The 23,044-nt window shown below is 42.2% G+C and overlaps 1 protein-coding gene across 1 annotated transcript in view; it reads right to left on the reverse strand.

Moving 5' to 3' along the window:
- Nucleotides 1-1,468: 1,468 nt before the first annotated feature.
- LOC128657157 (uncharacterized) overlaps nt 1,469-23,044 on the reverse strand; it is a 51,929-nt gene continuing 30,353 nt past the window's right edge. Inside the window, exons 5-9 of the mRNA XM_053711399.1 lie at nt 14,997-15,086; nt 14,581-14,688; nt 4,132-4,368; nt 2,358-2,414; nt 1,469-2,203 (exon numbers count right to left, since the gene is read on the reverse strand). Coding sequence (XP_053567374.1) covers nt 1,623-2,203; nt 2,358-2,414; nt 4,132-4,368; nt 14,581-14,688; nt 14,997-15,086 — 1,073 coding nt within the window. The 3' untranslated portion in view covers nt 1,469-1,622. The remainder of the gene's footprint in view (nt 2,204-2,357; nt 2,415-4,131; nt 4,369-14,580; nt 14,689-14,996; nt 15,087-23,044) is intronic.

Consider the following 23,044-nt stretch of genomic DNA (forward strand, 5'->3'; position numbering starts at 1 on the left):
TAGTAGAATAAAATATAAATATATTACTATATACCATTGAAACGTGTTAGAAAAGTAAGCATGCAGAACTGAATAAGTAGAGTAAAATCTAATTGCCATTTTAACCAACTTTACAATGTACTCCTATCAAATTATTTTCATTCGCTTTGCATCTTTATTTGAAAAGCAATAATTTCAGTTTAGATGCAGGCACATTGTGTGTGAAAACATTATTGTGTTCTTCTTGATGATTGGTGGGTAAATCCATGCACCAATAAAGAAGTGTTTTACATTGTATAGAACCCAAAACCTAGCTTAGATGCCTTTTTTTAAAAAAAAAAAAAAAGAAACTAAGAGAATGAAGCAAATTTAAAAATTGAAGTGAATTATACATTTGGTTAAAATGGCATGTTCTATTACAATCCCAATAGAAAAAAAATTTGTTCAGTGTCCAATTATTATAATTGTAGTTTTAAGCATAATTTTTATGTTTTGAAAATAAAAAATTACTTAGATTAATTAAATTTCTTTTTTTAATTCAAATTTTTTTTTTTATTAATATGTTTATAGATATGAGAAGTAGAAAAAGTAAGTGTGAACAGCCACCATGCTACCTCAGGTCAATGTTGGTGCAAACACCCAGAAGTGAAGCTCTATCTCCACCTTTGCCAATAACATTATTGGATATTGAATTATCTCCCAAACCATATGAAGTTTTTCATAAAAACACACAGACAGGTAATGAGTTATTATTTAAGTTTTAAATAATATATTTTAGGTTTTGGCTTAAATAGTTTTCTATCTTTATCTTTGTAATTACGTTCATAGATATTACCATGGAAGACATGGAAAATAGGATTGAAATGGAAGATTTTCAAAATCCTGATAGTGTGCCAATATTTGAAGCCTTGAGTTCAGATGATACTCAACCAAGGATAGAAGTTTTAACAACAATGATTGTAGATAAAGGTATGTTTCATATTCAGTAATCTTAAATCTAAGAAAATCAAAGTTTTAACTAATACATATTGTATACTTCTACTAGGAGTTGGCTCAGATGAAAGCTTTAAAGGAGTGGACATAAGTGTAGAAGCCAATATAGTAGATAACAGATAACAGCACATCAGGAGGTAATATTTGTGACGAAATAAACCATATGATACATTGCATATGTATATGTAAATGGAATTAAAATTTTCTTTGCCTTTATTATTCGACAGATTTATCTTCAACATCAACTACTGAAACTGAAGACAAAAGTACTCAGAGTTGTCTTGAAGATCATGTTAAACAAAAAAATTCTAAAATTAGGGCAACTTTGGTAATGTTAATGGAGCAAGTATATTTTTTATACCGTAAATATGTTATTTGATTTAATTTTTTTTTTATTTTTTTTCATGATGATTGTCAGAAGAATGACAATTAATAAATGAGAAAAACTTTTTTTGTGAAGAATCAATAGTGATTTTGAATTTATGTAAATAAAACATTTTTTGGGCATAAATTTTTTTTTCTTTATTAAACAATAACATTTTAAACTTAAAGAACACAAATAATAACTAATTAAAAAATATATCAATGAAAACAATTAACATAAAATACAACTTTAGGGACTAAGGTGTTATAAATAATAAATGAAATGTTCACTGCAGACGTGGCCTTTTTGGGTCTGTTGTACCCTCCCTTTCACTCACAATAGACAACAGAGATTGTAATGTCCTTTCAGTGATGGATAAAGCTCTATTAATTTGTAGGTTGTTTTCTTCATCCATCCGCCTCTGCCACTGGAACATTTCTCTTTGCAGCTGTAATTTCTGCCTTTCAATGTCATTCCTTTCCATTTCTAGTTCAATATTTTTTTCTGACAGAGCTGCCCAGCGTTCAATATTAGGGTTTATAATATTCTGCATATCTCTGTGGTCCTCTCTATATTGCCTTGCAAGGGTCAACATTTCCCTTAATCCCACATCGGCCAATAGTCCTTCTGCCGGTGTATTATCAATATTTAGAGCACCTGTTTCCTGTGTAATTGGTGGTGCCTGTGTTTCAACTGGTTCCTCCAGGTTTTCCGGTGTGTGTATTTCATCCGGTTGTGCATCTCCACATTCTTCAAGAATATCTGGAGTCTCGCTTCCATCATGCCCTCCTGGTGGTTCATCTTGAATGGGATTTTCCACTATTGGCATGAGATTGATAGTGATCTCCCTTGATGAGTTTTCTTCTTCTAGATCAAGACATAAAAAATTGTTAGTAAATAAAAATAAAATTTTCTAAACACAGTTGCAGAAATAGAATAGAAGGAGAGAGCAGATACAACAGTCATACACAAATTTAAGTTATATTATATATATATATATATACACATATGTGATACATACCATCAAATAATGGAGATGAATGTCCAGTCAATCTCTGGAAAAGACGTCCCAAATCACCTATAAAAAAAAAAAAAAAAAAAAATGGTTTTGAGTAAATGTAACCATATATTCAAACGCTATTACATTCAGTGAAATTTCTATTAGTAAAATTATTAATGAAAATGTACTTTGCAATTAACTGGACACTAGGGGTGCCTAAAATAATCGATTCTGCGATGCATCGCGATGCAGCCTGTTAACGATGCTGCATCGATGCAGTGCAGATCAGAATCGATTCAGGGGTGACATCATCGCGCAACGTCACGTGACCCCGCCTCTCTCACATAGCAGACGAGCCGACAGCATTTGTGTCAGGATTAATCTGGTTACAGCCCCCAGCTACACCACATCAGGACTTCCTGTGCACACTGCGCAGATATCTGACCCAGAGAGCATTACCAATAGACCTCCTCTCACATGTTCCGGTCAGGAATTTTTATGACACCTATCCTAAAGAGCCGACAGCAGCCTCATGTAAACAGTGAATCTTTTCTTGTATTATAGATTCACTGTTTACTGTTGCGGTCTCTGCTGCATGTTTCCTCTCTGTCAGACCCCTAGCCCAAAGGAGCATTTGAGGGTTGCTATTAGATACAGCAAGTCAAAAGTTTTACAGCAACCCTCAAATGCTCCTTTGGGCTAGGGGTCTGACAGAGAGGAAACAGGCAGCAGAGACCGCAACAGTAAACAGTGAATCTATAATACAAGAAAAGATTCACTGTTTACATGAGGCTGCTGTCGGCTCTTTAGGATAGGTGTCATAAAAATTCCTGACCGGAACATGTGAGAGGAGGTCTATTGGTAATGCTCTCTGGGTCAGGTTTCAGATGTCTGCATGTACTCCGTGAGAATGTTTGAGTGAGTACACTGCTGCTGGTTTTCCTTTGTAAAATAAATCTACACATACATATCTGTGCATATTGTAGCATTATGTTTATAAGTGCTCTTCCATCTTACACAGTTGTTTAAAAGATTATTATATATACACACACACACACACTATATATATATATATATATATATATATATATATATATATATATATATATATATATATATAGTGTGTGTATGTATAGATCTCTCTCTCTCTCTATATATATATAAATAAATGTGTGTATGTGTATATATATATATATATATATAAGTGTGTGTGTGTGTATATATATATATATATATATATATATATATATATATATATATATATATATATTAAATATGGAATAGAACAAGATCATGAAAATCATAGGCAGTAATCGTGATGCATCGCGATGCATCGTAGAATCGAATCGTATCGAATCGTTACGATGATAATCGTAATCGAATCGAATCGTGAGACAAGTGAAGATGCGCAGCTCTACTGGACACTGAACCAAAAATAATATTTTTGAGAATAAGATATATAGCATGGAATTTCAATCAACTTTCTAATTTAATACTATTATCAATTCTCAAAAAGAAAATAATGTTAAAATTTAAACTCATTAGAAAGTTGCTTACAATTGCATTCTCTACATGAATCATCATTTAAAAAAATTTGTACAGTGTCCCTTTCATGAAAATCTAAGATCATTGCTATTTGTCCTTCAAATTCCATTCCATTTGTAAAAGATCTCGAACTCGATTATGTCAATAATGACATTTGACATTTTTAAAAAAATAAAAATAAATATTTGATAGATAAAAGAGATAACACACACAACATTGAAATTATTCATTAAATTTGTAAAGTACTTACCAGTTGCTCTGCCAACACCAGTTTCTGGAGTGCTGGTTCTTACATCAGGAAGTGTGTCCGCTGATGAATTACTGTGTGTAACAGTAGATGTGGAGCGTATTAATTGTCCATGTGAAAAACTGGCCGAAGGTCGGGAACCAGCTGCACCGGTTGGTCTGTAAACAGCAGAAGACGAAGTTGAACAACTGGGCACTTCGTTGGTACTCCTCACAGGCTCTGCTTGTGTTGTTTGTGTTGCTTTAAAAAAAAATAAAAAAAAAAAAATGATTAATACAATTTTAGTTTTCTTTTTATTTATAGTTTAAACTGAAAGCTAAAAGTGTTAATAATAATATAATCACAGCAGTGAATGAAGGCTCAATCATTAAAGGGACATGAAAAAATAAATTTTCCTTTCGAGATCTCATAAGAAAATGCTTTTTCAAAAATATTTAATTGTATTATGTTTTTGGCTTCATTGGATTGATATACTTTGATGAAAAGCAAATCTATACAGGCTCAGTAAATGATCATTGGTTGATGCACATAGATGGGTCATGTGACTGCGTCAACTATGTGCATAGCTATATCTGAAAAAAAATATATGTTTAGAAAGCGGAGAACAATTATATATTCAAATTTTGAAAGATGTTCAAAATAATATTCTATACTCAAATACTGCTACATGGAAGTCAATAGATCAGAGATTTAAGAAGGCATGTGATCTGGGGTCAGTCAGAATATGCAGAGATAAAAGTTAAAGTGATATGAATTTAAAATAATTGTATTTCATGATTAATGTCGAACATACCATGTTACACAACATCAATATTTTTTTAATAGTTTCAAATTACATTATTTCTATTGTCATTATCTCTTTAAGGAGTTTCTATGCAATACTGGATTGTAAATGAACACATGGGTATTATCTTTAGGGATCACTATATTTATAATCAACTCTTAAAAAATGTATATTTCCGTTATAGCTTTAAAAAAAAGGCAGTATAACAACCCTATTATTGTACAATCCCTTATACATATATGCGACATAAATGATTAGAGTATTTGGGGCCTATATGGATTCAGATACGGAAGCGTAAGAAGTCAGATCATGTTATTTTTAAGAAATATATATTGGAGACAATGAGCTATCATAATTTAACAAACATTTTTGCGTCAATTATGTTGTACATTTACCTCTTAAATCACTGTCACAATCATCCGTTATGCCAGTGATGATCTCTGGTCCCAGACGCTGAACAAGCTTCTGCTCATAGTCATTGAGGTCGGCCACATATGCTGGTCCACCTCCGGTAGCACGTGCCGAATTTTTTTCTCTGGCCAATTTAGCTTTGGCGAAACGTTTAATGTCGTTGTAACGCTTCTTCAGCTGATCGACATCCTTTTTTCCTGGACCCTGGGCACTAACGGCATCGCTTATCCTTTGCCAGATCTGCTTCCTCCTTGAAAAATTTGTCTGTTTGACACGACATCCAAACAAATAATCATAAGAGTCAATAATCATGTCAATCAAAACGACGTTTTGCTGATGCGAAAAGTGAGGATTCTTGGATTTTGAAGTGGTTTCAGATCCAGATGAAGCCATATCCAATTTGTAAATAAATATTACAAAAATAACGCTCTGTAATCACTCTTCAAAAATTTTTGAACAATAATAAAGTTGTTTAGAAAAGTTGTACTTTTATAGGAGCAAAATTCTATTCCCGCGACTACTATGACGTTCGTGACACCTTGCATGTCACGTGTTAACAATTGGCCAGACAATTCAACTGAAAGTTAAGTACATCAGCTTAGTCGCGGTGAGCGAGGCGTCAAATTTATCAATATTCCGCCACTGCTCGCGGCGGGCTAGACGTGTCTATTTATTGTGGGATTATTAGTACATAGCAACAGCGGACACCATTTCGCCCGCGGCGAGTAACGGCGAGTTTATCCGCGTCTACAATGGCAGATGAATTGACGGCTTAGTACATGGAGCCCTTAAAGGGACAGTCTAGTATAAATGAAACTTTCATTATTCAGATAGGACGTGTAATTTTAATCAACTTTCCATTTTACTTTTATCATCAAATTTGCTTTTTTCTCTTGGTATTCTTAGTTTAAACTAAACATAGGTAGGCTCATATGCTAATTTATAAGCCCTTGAGGGCTGCCTCTTATCACATGCTTTTTAAATCTCTTTTCAACACAAAGAGACAGAAAGTACACGTGGGCCATATAGATAACACTGTGTTCAGGCACAGGGAGTTATTTAAGATTTAGCACAAAACAATGCTAAATTTAAGACAATAGATAATAAACAGTCACAGTCATGTGATCAGGGGGCTGGAAGAAGGCTCCTAGATAAAAGGTAATCACAGAGGTAAAAAGTATATTAATATAACTGTGTTGGTTATGCAAAACTGGAGAATGGGTAATAAAGGGATTATCTATATTTTAAAACAATAACAATTCTATTCTAGACTGTCCCTTTAAAAGGTAAGATTAGGTTTATATTTCATTTTACAGGTAAGTTATTTTTAGTTAATTTAGGGGTATTTTAATTTGGTTTAAGTTAGGGGGTTTAGATGTTAGTTTATAGCTTTGTATTGTGGGGGGACGGCAGTTTAGGGGTCAATAGTTTATTTAGTTACTTTGCGATGTGGGGGAATGGTGGTTTAGGGGTTAATACTATTAGTGTTTGCTATGTGGGGGGACAATGGTTTAGGGGTTAATAGTGTAGTTTGAGTGTAAGTGTGCTTTGTAATGTATTTTTGTTGTGTTTTGTGCACATTTTTATTTCCCCTTCAATTGCAGAATCAAAGGATTGGAAATTATCCATAGAACCCACAGATGAATCAGAAACGCTTCCACCATAAATACATAGTTTACATAGTTTCTTGTCTTGCAAGCAAGGATTTGCACATAGGGAACATGGGCTGGGTTGTACGACTAAAGAATAAAATATATAAAACGCATAAATCAAATAACATGACACTAGGTACACACCAAGCAACAAACCTTAAAGCCATCACTGAGCCATCTATGTATACAAGAGAAAAAAACCCTGAGAACTCCTACCCTGTCCACCCCGAGGATGGGCAGAACTAGGAGGAGGAAGGGGTGGTGTCTCTTAGCAACCTTTCAGGCAGATTACGAGTTTGGCGTTATGAGTGAAAAAGAAGCGTTATGGCCCATAACTCTGCTTTTTCACTAACGCTGGTATTAAGAGTCTTGTAGGAATAGGTGTACCGCACACCTTTTAGCCCGTCACACAACGTCAGTACCTTTTTCAATGGAACTTCCATAACGCCGATATTACGAATTTGCCTGGGAGGCTAAAATCTGAGCGGTACACCTTATACGGGCAAGATCCGTACCGCCATCAGAAAGTCAGTAGTTATGATTTTTACGTTACAAAGCTGTAACATAAAACTCATAACTAAAGTGTTAAAAAGTACACTAAACACCCATAAACTACCTATTAACCCCTAAACCGAGGCCCTCCCACATTGCAAACACAATAATAAAATCATTAACCCCTAATCTGCCGATCCGGACATCACCGCCACTATTATAATTTATTAACCCCTATTCGTCCGCTCCCCGACATCGTCGCCACTATAATAAACATATTAACCCCTAAACCGGTGCCCTCCTGCATCGCAAACACTAGTTAAATATTATTAACCCCTAATCTGCCGTCTGCCCACACCGCCGCTATAATAAACCTATTAATCCCTAAACCGCAAGCCCCCACAACAAAATATACAAAAATAAACTATTAACCCCTAAAGCTCTGGCCTCCCACATCACTAACACTACATAAATATATTAACCCCTAAACCTAACCCAAACATAACCCTAAGCATAACCCTAACCCTAACGTAAGCCTAAGTCTAACCCTAACACCCCCAACTTTAACATAATTTCAATAGAGCTAAATTAAACTTACAATTATTAACTAAATAATACCTGTTTAAAACTAAATACATACTTACCTGTAAAATAAAACCTAAGATAGCTACAATATAACTAATAGTTATATTGTAGCTATCTTAGGTTTTAATTTCATTTCACAGGTAAGTTTGTATTTATTTTAACTAGGTAGACTAGTTAGTAAATAGTTATTAACTATTTACAAGCTACCTAGTTAAAATAAATACAAACTTACCTGTGAAATAAAACCTAATCTGCTTTTACATGAAAACCTAACATTACAATAAAATAAATTACTAAAATATAATTTACTAAATTACAACCCCCCACCCCACTAAATTACAAAAAAATAAAAAAAAAATATGCTTACCTGATAATTTTATTTCCATAGTGGGGAGGAGAGTCCACGGCTTCATTCATTATTGTATGGAATTAAGAACCTGGCCACCAGGAGGAGGCAAAGACACCCCCACCCCAAAAACAGCTTCCACAGAGGCAAAAATGTCAATGCCTTACAAATCTGCTCCATAGAGGCCTCATTTTTGAAGGCCCACGAAGCCACTGCTCTAGTGGAATGAGCTGTAATCCTCTGAGGAGGTTTATGTCCCACTGTCTCATAGGCCATGCGGATCAAGCTCCTCAACCAAAAGGACAAAGAAGTAGCAGAAGCCCTCTGACCTCTACGCTTCCCTGAGTACACCACAAATAGAAAGTTAGACTGTCTGAAATCCTTCGTCGCCTGAAGATAGAGCTAGAACCACATCCAAATTATGAAGTAGCCTCTCCTTAGAAGAAGAGGGATTAGGACACAAAGAAGGGACAACTATCTCCTGATTGATGTTACGATCAGACACCACCTTGGGAAGGAATCCCAAGCCTGTGCGAAGAACAGCCTTATCCGCGTGAAACACCAGATAAGGAGGCTCGTGTTGCAAGGCCGTCAGTTCAAAAAACTCTGCGGGCCGAAGCAGACAGAGCCTGAACAAAGGATTGAATTTTGGGAAGCTCAGCGAGCTTTGTATGCAACAATATTGATAAGGCTGAAATCTGTCCCTTCAAGGAACTAGCTGCAAGGCCCTTCTCCAAACCCTCTTGGAGAAAAGATAGAATCCTGGATACCTTTACCTTGTGCCAAGAATATCCATGACTCTCACACCAAGACAAGTAAGCTCTCCACACCTTATGGTAGATGCATCGAGTGACTTGCTTCCTTGCCTGAACTAAAGTGTCAATCACACTTTCAGAAAAACCTCTCTTAGCCAAAACTAAGAGTTCAATCTCCACGCAGTCAGCCTCAGAGAACCCAGATTTTGATGTTGAAAAGAACCCTGTTCCAGCAGATTCCTGCGACAGGGCAACCTCCATGGCATAGAGGAAGACATCCCAACCAGATCTGCAAACCACGTCTTCCGCGGCCACAAAGGAGCAATCAGAATAGACTATGCTCTCTCCTGTTTTATGCGTGCCACTATACGAGGTAGAAGTGGTAACGGAGGAAAAAAGTACACTAGCCTGAACCCCCAAGGCACCGCCAATGCATCTATCAGCTCCGCTTGGTGGTCCCTCGGCCTCGATCCGTATCGGGGGAGTTTGCAATTCAGACGGGACGCCATAAGATCGATCTCGGTCGTCCCCCATCTGAGACAGATCTCCACAAATACCTCGGGCTGAAGAGACCATTCCCCCGGATAAAATGTTTGCCTGCTGAGAAAATCTGCTTCCCAGTTGTCCACTCCGGGGATGTGGATCGCTGAGAGCGAACAGCTGTGGGCCTCCGCCCATTCTAGAATCCGAGACACCTCACTCATTGCAAGGGAGCTCCTCGTACCCCCACTGGTGGTTGATGTAGGCCACTGAGGTAATGTTGTCCGTCTAGAACCTGATGAAGCTGAAATCCCCCAGACGGGGCCACGCCTTCAGAGCATTGTAGATTGCTTGAAGCTCCAGAATATTTATTGGAAGAGACTCCAGCCGAGACCACTTCCCCTGTGCCATCCTGGCACCCCAAACAGCTCCCCATCCCGCCAGAGTCACGTCCGTGGTCACAATATCCCAGGATGGTCTCAGGAAAGATGTCCCCATGGACAGATGATCCGGGCGGATCCACCAGGAGAGGGAAATCTGAGTCTGCGCATACATGGATATGAGCTGTGACAGATCGAGTGAATGCCGTTCCACTGTCTCAACATGCACAACTGAAGTGGCCTGAGACGAAACCTGGCAAATGTAACGACGTCCATGTGCCCAATCATTTCCATGCACTGAGCCACAGAGGGCTTCGCTGTAGACTGAAGGGCACGACAGGTGGATGCCATCTTTGCGTGTCCCTTGTCCGTGATCGTGCCCAAGAACTCCACCCTGGTGCTGGGAACCAGGTAACTCTTTTCGAAATTGATCTTCCAACCGTGGGATTGGAGTAAATGAAGCAGGACCCTGGTATGGGCTGCTGCCAGATGGAAAGAGGGCACCTGAACCAGGATGTTGTCCAGGTAGGCGCCACCGCAATGCCCCGGGATCTGACTACTGCTAGAAGGGCCCCCAGAACCTTTGTGAAGACTCTCAGGGCCGTCACCAGCCCGAATGGGAGGACCACAAACTAGAAGTGTTGGTCCAGAAAATCAAACCTGATGTGGTCCCTGTGAATCGGAACGTGAAGGTAAGCATCCTTCAAGTCTATAGTGGTCATCAGTTGCCCCTCTTGAACTAGGGGCAGAATGGATCTGATCGTTTACATTTTGAACGGTGGAACTTTTTTAGACATTTGAGGTCCAGAATCGGGCGGAACGTGCCCTCTTTCCTTGGAACCACAAAAAAATTGAGTAGTACCCTAGATCCCTTTTTGCATGCGGTACTGGTACGATAACACCTAGAGGAGAGATCCCTCACGCATCCTAGAAAGGCCTCTTTTTTCCGGCCTTGACGATAGGTTTGATAAGAGGAATCTGCCCCTTGGCGGAGAGGACTTGAACCCTATCCTGTACCCCTGGCTGATCACCTCCAGAACCAAGGGGTCCTGAACATCCTGCAACCAGGCATCTGAGAACAGAGACAACCTGCCCTCTACTCGGCCCGCAGATTGGTCGGGGGCCGCCCCTTCATGCAGACTTAGTCTCGGCGGGCTTCTTGGTCTGCTTGGACTTATTCCAAGCCTGAGCAGGCTTCCAGGCTCCCTTGGGTTGGTCCACTTTTGCAGGGGGATGCTGGCACAGCGCCTTGTCCGTACGAAAGGGACGGAAATTAGAACCCTTAGGCTTGACCTTTTTATCCTGTGGAAAGAAGGCACCCTTGCCTCCCGTAACCGTGGATATAATCGCGTCCAGTCCTGGACCGAACAGGATCTTGCTCTCAAAAGGAAAGGACAGCAACCTCGTTTTGGAAGTCATGTCCGCCGACCATGATTTTAGCCACAGAGCCCTGCGTGCTAAAACAGAAAAACCTGACACTTTTGCATTCAGGCGTATAACTTTCATATTAGCGTCACAAATTAAAGAATTGGCCACCTTCAGGGCCCTGATCTTTTCCTGCACCTCCTCGAAAGAGGGTTCCCCCTTGATCATTTCACATAAGGCATCGCATCAATATGACGCAGCTACGGCAACCGCAGCGATAGCTACTGTCGGTTGGAAAACAAACCCTGTGTGCTGAAACATTCTTCATAACATGTTTTCCAACTTTTTATCCATGGGCTCCTTAAACGACGAACTATCTTCTAAAGGAATTGTTGTGCGCTTAGCTAGCATGGAAATGGCTCTATCCACCTTGGGAATAGTCCCCCACAATGGTAGTTGGGCCTCCGGAACGGGGAAAGGTTTCTTAAAATGAGAAGAAGGGGAAAAGGAAGAACCTAATCGCTCCCATTCATTCTTTATAACATTTGTCATCTTTACAGGAAGATGGAAAGTTTGGGGCACTACCCTATCCTCATAAACCTTATACATCTTGGGGATGGAAGGCTCTTCTGGAAGCTTCTGATTAAAAACCTCTAGAGTAGCAAGTACTTGCTTCAGCAAGAAATGCAAGTTCTCCAGCTTAAACCTATAGCCAGGCTCCTCCGCTGCTGGATGTTTAAATGACACGGACTCCGACCCAGAAGGGGCCCTTCTGAAGCTTCGGAATGGGCCTCGTCATTGTACCACCCCTCCGGAGCGTCCGTCATAGACACCTCCTGGGTCGTCACTCAGGAAAACCCTACGCTTGCGCTTAGCAGAACGCGGTATGGCATGGATCACTTTACAGACTGCCGTTTCCAGCTGGTCCGTGAAATCAGGCGGCCAAGCAATCTCCCCCGAAGGGGTAACAGTCGGACCCTGGGGCACTGCATGTGGAATAGGGGACGCCATTAGGGAACGCACCTCACGGGATGGAGAACCCTCAGAGGTGGACAGCTCAGTAGTGCTAGACATTCCTTTATGTTTAGAAGTCGTAGCTTTATCTAGGCATGTGGAACACAGTTGTGCAGGCTGGTCTACCAAAACTTCACAAAAAACACAGGAATAAGACTTAGTTAAAACGTGTCAGAATCCTCCATAGCTTTTAATTAAAGATAAGATAAGACAGGCACCTTTATAACCGCCAATGGCCAGGGCACTCACCACCTCCTATGACCCGGACTCCAGAAACCATTTTGTCTCCTCCGTCTCTGATCAGACCGGATGTGAAGAAAAGCCCCACCCGGTACAAGGCTGAAGGTCTACAAGGCAGTCTGCAAAATTTGTCAATGCCGATTGCTGTAGGAGCTGTTAATATGAGTTGGGATGGTGTCGCAAGGAGAGCTCTCCCTGCATCTCCGGACTCTAACTTTCACCCAGGCCCTCAACTGAGAAGCTTGAAGGGCTACTTAAACTCCTATCCCATAGCGAAGAGTAGCACCCCTCATAAGAGACCTCTGAATATCCGGCACCTCTCTGCCACCTCCTGTGACAAAAGGCAAAGAATGACTGGGGGATGAGGGGGAGGTATTTAAGACTTTGGCTGGGGTGTCTTTTCCTCCTCCTGGTGGCCAGGTTCTTAATTCCCAATAGTAATGAATGACGCCGTGGATTTTCCTCCCCTTTAGATGGAAAAAAAATTGGAAAGTTGTTTAAAACTGTATGCTCGATCTAAATCACAAAGAAAACATTTGGGTTTCATGTCCCTTTAACTTTAATTAATAAATCTATAAAAATAATAACATTTTAAAATACAATGAACAAAATAACCAAACTACAATTCCTGAGCCACATGAGGTGAGCGATAGTCTATTGACAATCAAAGGGAAAGTTGTCCGGTATACTTTTTAATCACATATCAAACTCAAGTTTTCTGCACAAACATTCTACTGAGGACATTCCCTACTCCATTAGCACAGTGATTCTGCGAAACCCAATAAACCTAGGATTCTCAAAAGCGGCTTTGAGAAAGCTTTGACTGGCGAAACGCGCATCAGGGTGAGCCAAGAGCTACGGAGAGTTTGAGAAGAGTCTACTGATATTTATTAGTATTTGGACGGTTTGACAATTGCTATTTTTCCTTTTTTTTCTTGCACATCACATTCATAGTGATAAGCCTACTACAGTATGTTAACATGAGTATTGGACCAAAGAAAAATGTAAATATATTTTTGATGATAATAATTGTATTAAACATATTATAAAAGAACATTAAAACTAAAAAAATTTTCACTTTCATGATTCAGACACACCATCCAATTTTAAACAACCTTCCAATTTACTTCTATTATCAATTTTTCTTTGTTCGCTTGGTATCCTTTGTTGCAGGGAGGTAAGCTTAGGAGGGTGCATGTGTCTGCAGAACTTTATGGCAGCAGCTTAGAAAGAATACTACAGCAAGAGCACAAGATAGTAGCACATTTTCTTTTTTTAACCATGTAGTGCTCCATAAATGTGGACGCTACCTACCTAAATATCTCTTCAACAAAGAATGATGACTAAAGCAATTGTGATAATAGAAGTAAATTGGAAACCTTTTTAAAAGTGTATGTTAAATCTAAATCATGAAAAAAAAGTTTGGGTTTTATGTCTCTTTAATAGAAGCTTCTAAAACATGAAAGTTTCTAAATCATAATTTATTATTTAAATAAAAAGGGTTCAGTTATGTTAACAAGTGTAGCTAGTGGGGGAGAATAAAACACAGTGATATTACAGAACAAGTCAGATATATTAAGGGATTTAATGAAGTTCAGACAAAAATAATAATTTGTATTTAATAATTTAGACTTGGATTTCAGTCCTACATAAATGATATCACAATCACCTACAAATAAAAGGGGCATTTTCATCTGTGTGTTTTACTGAAAAGAGATGAGGCTCTAAAAATGTCTTCCTTTTCTGTAATAAAAACCTCCCTGTGCTTAGTGGAGCAGATGATCTGTACCTCTCAGACACATCACACATGTACACTCACCTGTGCCCTGTATCCCTCAGACACATCACACACGTGCACTCACCTGTGCCCCGTATCCCTCAGACACAGCACACACGTACACTCACCTGTACCCTGCGTTCCTCAGACGTATCACACACGTACACTCACCTGTACTGATATTGTCACTGATTTCCTGCTTCACAGCTTCCTGCTGACTCTTTACATGCAGATCATTTGTTTTTTCAGTATTAAGTGTAACTTCAGTCTTAACATCACCTGCATAGATCATATAAATATAGTCACATTTTAGCTTTATAGCACTGCGCAAGGAAGATGTAATATTAGACACGTCACACACATACACTAACCTGTACTCATAGATCATATAAATATAGTCACAGTTTAGCACTGCACAACAAAGTTGTAATATTACAATGCCCCACATATACATTCACCTGCGCCCTGTGTCCCTTCGGGGCATTACAAATATACACTCACCTGTGCCCTGCGTCCCTTCAGCACATCACACATGTACACTCAGCTGTGCCCTGCGTCCCTCAGACAAATCACACACATACACTCACCTGTACTGATATTGTCACTGATTTCCTGCTTCAAAGCATCCAGGTGATTAGTCTGTTCAGTATTAAGAGTGACTTCAGTCTTAACATCACCTGCATAGATCATATAAATATGGTCACATTTTAGTTTTTTGGCACTGCACAAGGAAGTTATAATATTAGACACAGACACACATACACTCACCTGTACTCTGCATCCCTCAGACACATCACACACGTACACTCACCTGTACTCTGCATCCCTCAGACACATCACACACGTACACTCACCTGTGCCCTGTATCCCTAAGTCGCATCACACACGTACACTCACCTGTACCCTGTATCCCTCAGACACATCACAAACGTACACTCACCTGTACCCTGTATCCCTCAGACACATCACACATGTACACTCACCTGTACCCTGTATCCCTAAGTCGCATCACACACGTACACTCACCTGTACCCTGTATCCCTCAGACACATCACAAACGTACACTCACCTGTACCCTGTATCCCTCAGACACATCACAAACGTACACTCACCTGTGCCCTGTATCCCTCAGTCACATCACACATGTACACTCACCTGTACCCTGCATCCCTCAGACACATCACACACGTACACTCACCTGTGCCCTGTATCCCTCAGACACATCACACACGTCCACTCAGCTGTGCCCTGTATCCCTCAGACACATCACACATGTATACTCACCTGTACTTTGCAACCCTCAGACATGTCTCACACGTACACTCACTTGTGACACGCTTCCCTCAGACCCGTCAAACGACTAAACTTACATGTACCATATGTGCTGTCCCTCAGATAGGTGATACAGATACACTTTTCTGTGCCCTGATTTGCTCAGACACGACACTAACATAAAATAGCTTCTGCCCTTTAGATACATTACACACGTACACTCACTTGCACCCTGCGTCCCTCAAGCACATCACACACATACACTTACCTGAACCCTCTAAACTGCACGTCTGCAGAACTAGATAGCAGCAGTTTTGCAAAAATATTATGCATTAGCAACAGTACTAGATGGCAGCACTTTTACTGGGCATGTTGTGCTCTGAACATGTGTACTCTACCTATCTAGATATATCTTAAACAAAAAATAACATGACACGCTGAAGAATATTTGACAAATTAGATAACAGAAGTAAATTGGAAACCTTTTTTTTTTAAATTGACCTTTAATAGAAGCTTCAAAAACATGACAGAATTTCTAGCATGAAACACATCACACATGTACACTCACCTGTACCCCACAGACACATCACACACTTACACTCACCTGTGCCCTGTATCCCTCAGACACATCACACATGTACACTCACCTGTACCCCACAGACACATCACACACTTACACTCACCTGTGCCCTGTATCCCTCAGACACATCACACATGTACACTCACCTGTACCCCACAGACACATCACACACTTACACTCACCTGTGCCCTGTATCCCTCAGACACATCACACATGTACACTCACCTGTACCCCACAGACACATCACACACTTACACTCACCTGTGCCCTGTATCCCTCAGTCACATCACACACGTACACTCACCTGTGCCCTGTATCCCTCAGACACATCACACATGTATACTCACCTGTACTTTGCAACCCTCAGACATGTCTCACACGTACACTCACTTGTGACACGCTTCCCTCAGACACATCACACATGTACACTCACCTGTGCCCTGTATCCCTCAGACACATCACACACGTACACTCACCTGTGCCCTGTATCTCTCAGACATATCACACACGTACACTCACCTGTGCCCTGTATCCCTCAGACACATCACACACGTACACTCACCTGTGCCCTGTATCCCTCAGACACATCACACACGTACACTCACCTGTGCCCTGTATCCCTCAGACACATCACACACGTACACTCACCTGTGCCCTGTACCCCACAGACACATCACACACTTACACTCACCTGTGCCCTGTATCCCTCAGACACATCACACATGTACACTCACCTGTACCCCACAGACACATCACACACTTACACTCACCTGTGCCCTGTATCCCTCAGACACATCACACACGTACACTCACCTGTGCCCTGTATCCCTCAGTCACATCACACACGTACACTCACCTGTGCCCTGTATCCCTCAGACACATCACACACATACACTCACCTGTGCCCTGTATCCCTCAGACACATCACACACGTACACTCACCTGTGCCCTGTATCCCTCAGACACATCACACACGTACACTCACCTGTGCCCTGTATCCCTCAGACACATCACACACGTACACTCACCTGTGCCCTGTATCCCTCAGACACATCACACACGTACACTCACCTGTGCCCTGTATCCCTCAGACACATCACACACGTACACTCACCTGTGCACTGTATCCCTCAGACACATCACACATGTACACTCACCTGTGCCCTGTATCCCTCAGACACATCACACATGTACACTCACCTGTGCCCTGTATCCCTCAGACACATCACACACGTACACTCACCTGTGCCCTGTATCCCTCAGACACATCACACACGTACACTCACATGTGCCCTGTATCCCTCAGACACATCACACACGTACACTCACCTGTGCCCTGTATCCCTCAGACACATCACACACGTACACTCACCTGTGCCCTGTATCCCTCAGACACATCACACACGTACACTCACCTGTGCCCTGTATCCCTCAGACACATCACATATGTACACTCACCTGTGCCCTGTATCCCTCAGACACATCACACACGTACACTCACCTGTGCCCTGTATCCCTCAGACACATCACACATGTACACTCACCTGTGCCCTGTATCCCTCATGTACACTCACCTGAGCCCTGCGTCCCTTAGGCACATCACACATGTACACTCACCTGAGCCCTGCGTCCCTTAGGCACATCACACACGTACACTCACCTGTGCCCTCTACCCCACAGACACATCACACACTTACACTCACCTGTGCCCTGTATCCCTCAGACACATCACACATGTACACTCACCTGTGCCCTGTATCCCTCAAATACATCACACACTCACCTGTGCCCTGTATCCCTCAAATACATCACACACATACACTCACCTGTGTCCCTCAGACACATCACACACGTACACTCACCTGTACCCCACAGAAACATCACACACTTACACTCACCTGTGCCCTGTATCCCTCAGACACATCACACATGTACACTCACCTGTACCCCTCAAATACATCACACACACTCACCTGTGTCCCTCAGACACATCACACACGTACACTCACCTGTACCCCACAGACTCATCACACACTTACACTCACCTGTGCCCTGTATCCCTCAGGCACATCACACACGTACACTCACCTGTGCCCTGTATCCCTCAGACACATCACATACGTACACTCACCTGTGCCCTTTATCCCTCAGGCACATCACACATGTACACTCACCTGTACCCTGTATCCCTCAGACACATCACATACGTACACTCACCTGTGCCCTTTATCCCTTAGACACATCACACACGTACACTCACCTGTGCCCTGTATCCCTCAGACACATCACACACGTACACTAACCTGTGCCCTGTATCCCTCAGACACATCACATATGTACACTCACCTGTGCCCTGTATCCCTCAGGCACATCACACATGTACACTCACCTGTACCCTGTATCCCTCAGACACATCACACACGTACACTCACCTGTGCCCTTTATCCCTCAGACACATCACACACGTACACTCAGCTGTGCCCTGTATCCCTCAGACACACACATGTACACTCACCTGTACCCCTCAAATACATCACACACATAAACTCACCTGTGTCCCTCAGACACATCACACACGTACACTCACCTGTGCCCTGTATCCCTCATACACATCACATATGTACACTCACCTGTGCCCTGTATCCCCCAGACACATCACACACGTACACTAACCTGTGCACTGTATCCCTCAGACACATCACACACGTACACTCACCTGCACTCTGTATCCCTCAGACACATCACACACGTACACTCACCTGTGCCCTGTATCCCTCAGACACATCACACACGTACACTCACCTGTGCCCTGTATCCCTCAGACACATCACAAATGTACACTCACCTGTGCCCTGTATCCCTCATGTACACTCACCTGAGCCCTGCGTCCCTTAGGCACATCACACATGTACACTCACCTGAGCCCTGCGTCCCTTAGGCACATCACACACGTACACTCACCTGTGCCCTGTACCCCACAGACACATCACACACGTACACTCAGCTGTGCCCTGTATCCCTCAGACACACACACACATGTACACTCACCTGTACCCCTCAAATACATCACACACATAAACTCACCTGTGTCCTTCAGACACATCACACACGTACACTCACCTGTGCCCTGTATCCCTCAGGCACATCACACACATACACTCACCTGTGCCCTGTATCCCTCAGACACATCACACACGTACACTCACCTGTGCCCTGTATCCCTCAGAAACATCACACACGTACACTCACCTGTGCCCTGTATCCCTCAGACACATCACACATGTACACTCACCTGTGCCCTGTATCCCTCAGACACATCACACGTACACTCACCTGTGCCCTGTATCCCTCAGACACATCACACGTACACTCACCTGTGCCCTGTATCCCTCAGACACATCACACACGTACACTCACCTGTGCCCTGTATCCCTCAGACACATCACACACGTACACTCACCTGTGCCCTGTATCCCTCAGACACATCACACACGTACACTCACCTGTGCCCTGTATCCCTCAGACACATCACACACGTACACTCACCTGTGCCCTGTATCCCTCAGACACATCACACACGTACACTCACCTGTGCCCTGTATCCCTCAGACACAACACACACGTACACTCACCTGTGCCCTGTATCCCTCAGACACAACACACACGTACACTCACCTGTGCCCTGTATCCCTCAGACACATCACACACGTACACTCACCTGTGCCCTGTATCCCTCATGTACACTCACCTGAGCCCTGCGTCCCTTAGGCACATCACACATGTACACTCACCTGAGCCCTGCGTCCTTTAGGCACATCACACACGTACACTCACCTGAGCCCTGTACCCCACAGACACATCACACACTTACACTCACCTGTGCCCTGTATCCCTCAGACACATCACACGTGTACACTCACCTGTGCCCTGTACCCCTCAAATACATCACACACACTCACCTGTGTCCCTCAGACACATCACACACGTACACTCACCTGTACCCCACAGACTCATCACACACTTACACTCACCTGTGCCCTGTATCCCTCAGACACATCACACATGTACACTCACCTGTACCCTGTATCCCTCAGACACATCGCACACGTACACTCACCTGTGCCCTGTATCCCTCAGACACATCACACATGTACACTCACCTGTGCCCTGTATCCCTCAGACACATCACACACGTACACTCACCTGTGCCCTGTATCCCTCAGACACATCACACATGTACACTCACCTGTGCCCTGTATCCCTCAGACACATCACACACGTACACTCACCTGTGCCCTTTATCCCTCAGACACATCACACACGTACACTCAGCTGTGCCCTGTATCCCTCAGACACACACATGTACACTCACCTGTACCCCTCAAATACATCACACACATAAACTCACCTGTGTCCCTCAGACACATCACACACGTACACTCACCTGTGCCCTGTATCCCTCAGACACATCACACACGTACACTCACCTGTGCCCTGTATCCCTCAGACACATCACATATGTACACTCACCTGTGCCCTGTATCCCTCAGACACATCACACACGTACACTCACCTGTGCCCTGTATCCCTCAGACACATCACATATGTACACTCACCTGTGCCCTGTATCCCTCAGACACATCACACACGTACACTCACCTGTGCCGTGTATCCCTCAGACACATCACACATGTACACTCACCTGTGTCCTGTATCCCTCAGACACACGTACACTCACCTGTGCCCTATATCCCTCAGACATATCACACATGTACACTCACCTGTGCCCTATATCCCTCAGACATATCACACATGTACACTCACCTGTTCCCTGTATCCCTCAGACACATCACACATGTACACTCACCTGTGCCCTGTATCCCTCAGGCACATCACACATGTACACTCACCTGTGCCCTGTATCCCTCAGACATATCACACATGTACACTCACCTGTGCCCTGTATCCCTCAGACACATCACACACGTACACTCACCTGTGCCCTGTATCCCTCAGGCACATCACACACGTACACTCACCTGTGCCCTGTATCCCTCAGACACACACACACGTACACTCACCTGTGCCCTGTATCCCTCAGACACACACATGTACACTCACCTGTGCCCTGTATCCCTCAGACACATCACACATATACACTCACCTGTGCCCTGTATCCCTCAGACACATCACACACGTACACTCACCTGTGCCCTTTATCCCTCAGACACACACACTCACCTGTGCCCTGTATCCCTCAGACACATCACACAAGTACACTCACCTGTGCCCTGTATCCCTCAGACACACACACATGTACACTCACCTGTGCCCTGTATCCCTCAGACACATCACACATGTACACTCACCTGTGCCCTGTATCCCTCAGACACATCACACACGTACACTCACCTGTGCCCTGTATCCATGAGTTGCAAGTGGAGCAAAACCGTTAACGTTACCCTTAGTGTGACCTTGTGCACAATCATCATCAGGGACATGACATTTTCAGATAGATTCAGAGAGAATACAATGTTAAATGACTTTCCCATTTACTTTTATTATCTAATTTGTTTTGTTCTCTTGGTATCCTTTGATAACAAGAGATTGAAGAAAATTAGGTTAATAAAAGTAAATTGTAAAGTTTTTTAAAATTGTATTATCTCTGAATCTATCTGAGAACGTCATGTCTGTGAAAATGATTGTGCACAAGGTCACACTAAGGGTAAGGTTAACGGTTCTGCTCCTCATTCTATTTCTGAATCATGAAAAAAAAATTAAGGGTATCATGTCCCTTTAACAAGGCTGATATTTATTTAGCGCATCCTATACTTTGAATGAAGAGCGCAGGATTTGCTACCAACGCTCATATTACATTGGCGACATAAGCGTTACACTCGAGCACATTACAAAATAGCACTGGAAACTTAGTGCTTTTAGAGACCTGAAGTAAAATGTAAAAAACAAAACTTTCATGATTCAGAGAGAGAGAGAGTCATTTTATACAACTTTACAATGTACGTCTGGTATCAAGATAATGAAGCAAATGTTGTTATCTTTTGTTAAAGGAGAAGCAAAGCACTACCGGGAGCTAACTGTACACATCTGCTGAGCCAATGACAAGAGGCATACATGTGCAGACAAACATCAGCTAGCTACCAGGGCATTGCTGCCCCCTGAGCCTACCTAGGTATGCTATTGAACAAAGGATACCAAGAAAATACAGAAAATTAGATAATAGAAGTAAATTGCAAAGTTGTTTAAAACTGTATCCTCTATCCGAAGCACAAAAGTTTAATTTTGACTTTACTGTCCCATTAACGCCTGAATATATGCGCAATGAAACACACGTATAGTATATTAGAGTAAAGTATTTCAGTCATAGTTATACATATTTAACACAAAAACAAGGTTTATCATAGAAATAAATGTTCCAATAGTGATTTAAAGAGATATGGTCTATGATCTGATGCACAAAGATGTATATGTATGTGATTTATTTATATGTGTACAAATATACAGAAGTCTATGCAGGACTCAGCGAGGTCACAATAAACGACCTCCAGATGTTAGTGCGCCTGAGACGTTGGCTCTTCTGATAACATTTTACTTTCAACTTGTAATGAGTACAAGAATAGGAGCACTATAGATATAACTTGAGTGGAGTTAGCACTCAGCAGTGCTTATATTTGTGTGCTTCATGTGTAATCTAGCCCTTAGTTAATCATACATGAGCTGCTCACCGACTTGTGTCTGCTGTGTAACCATCTGATAAATATAACT

This window comes from Bombina bombina, chromosome 4, assembly GCF_027579735.1.
Source record: "Bombina bombina isolate aBomBom1 chromosome 4, aBomBom1.pri, whole genome shotgun sequence".
Taxonomy (NCBI): domain Eukaryota; kingdom Metazoa; phylum Chordata; class Amphibia; order Anura; family Bombinatoridae; genus Bombina; species Bombina bombina.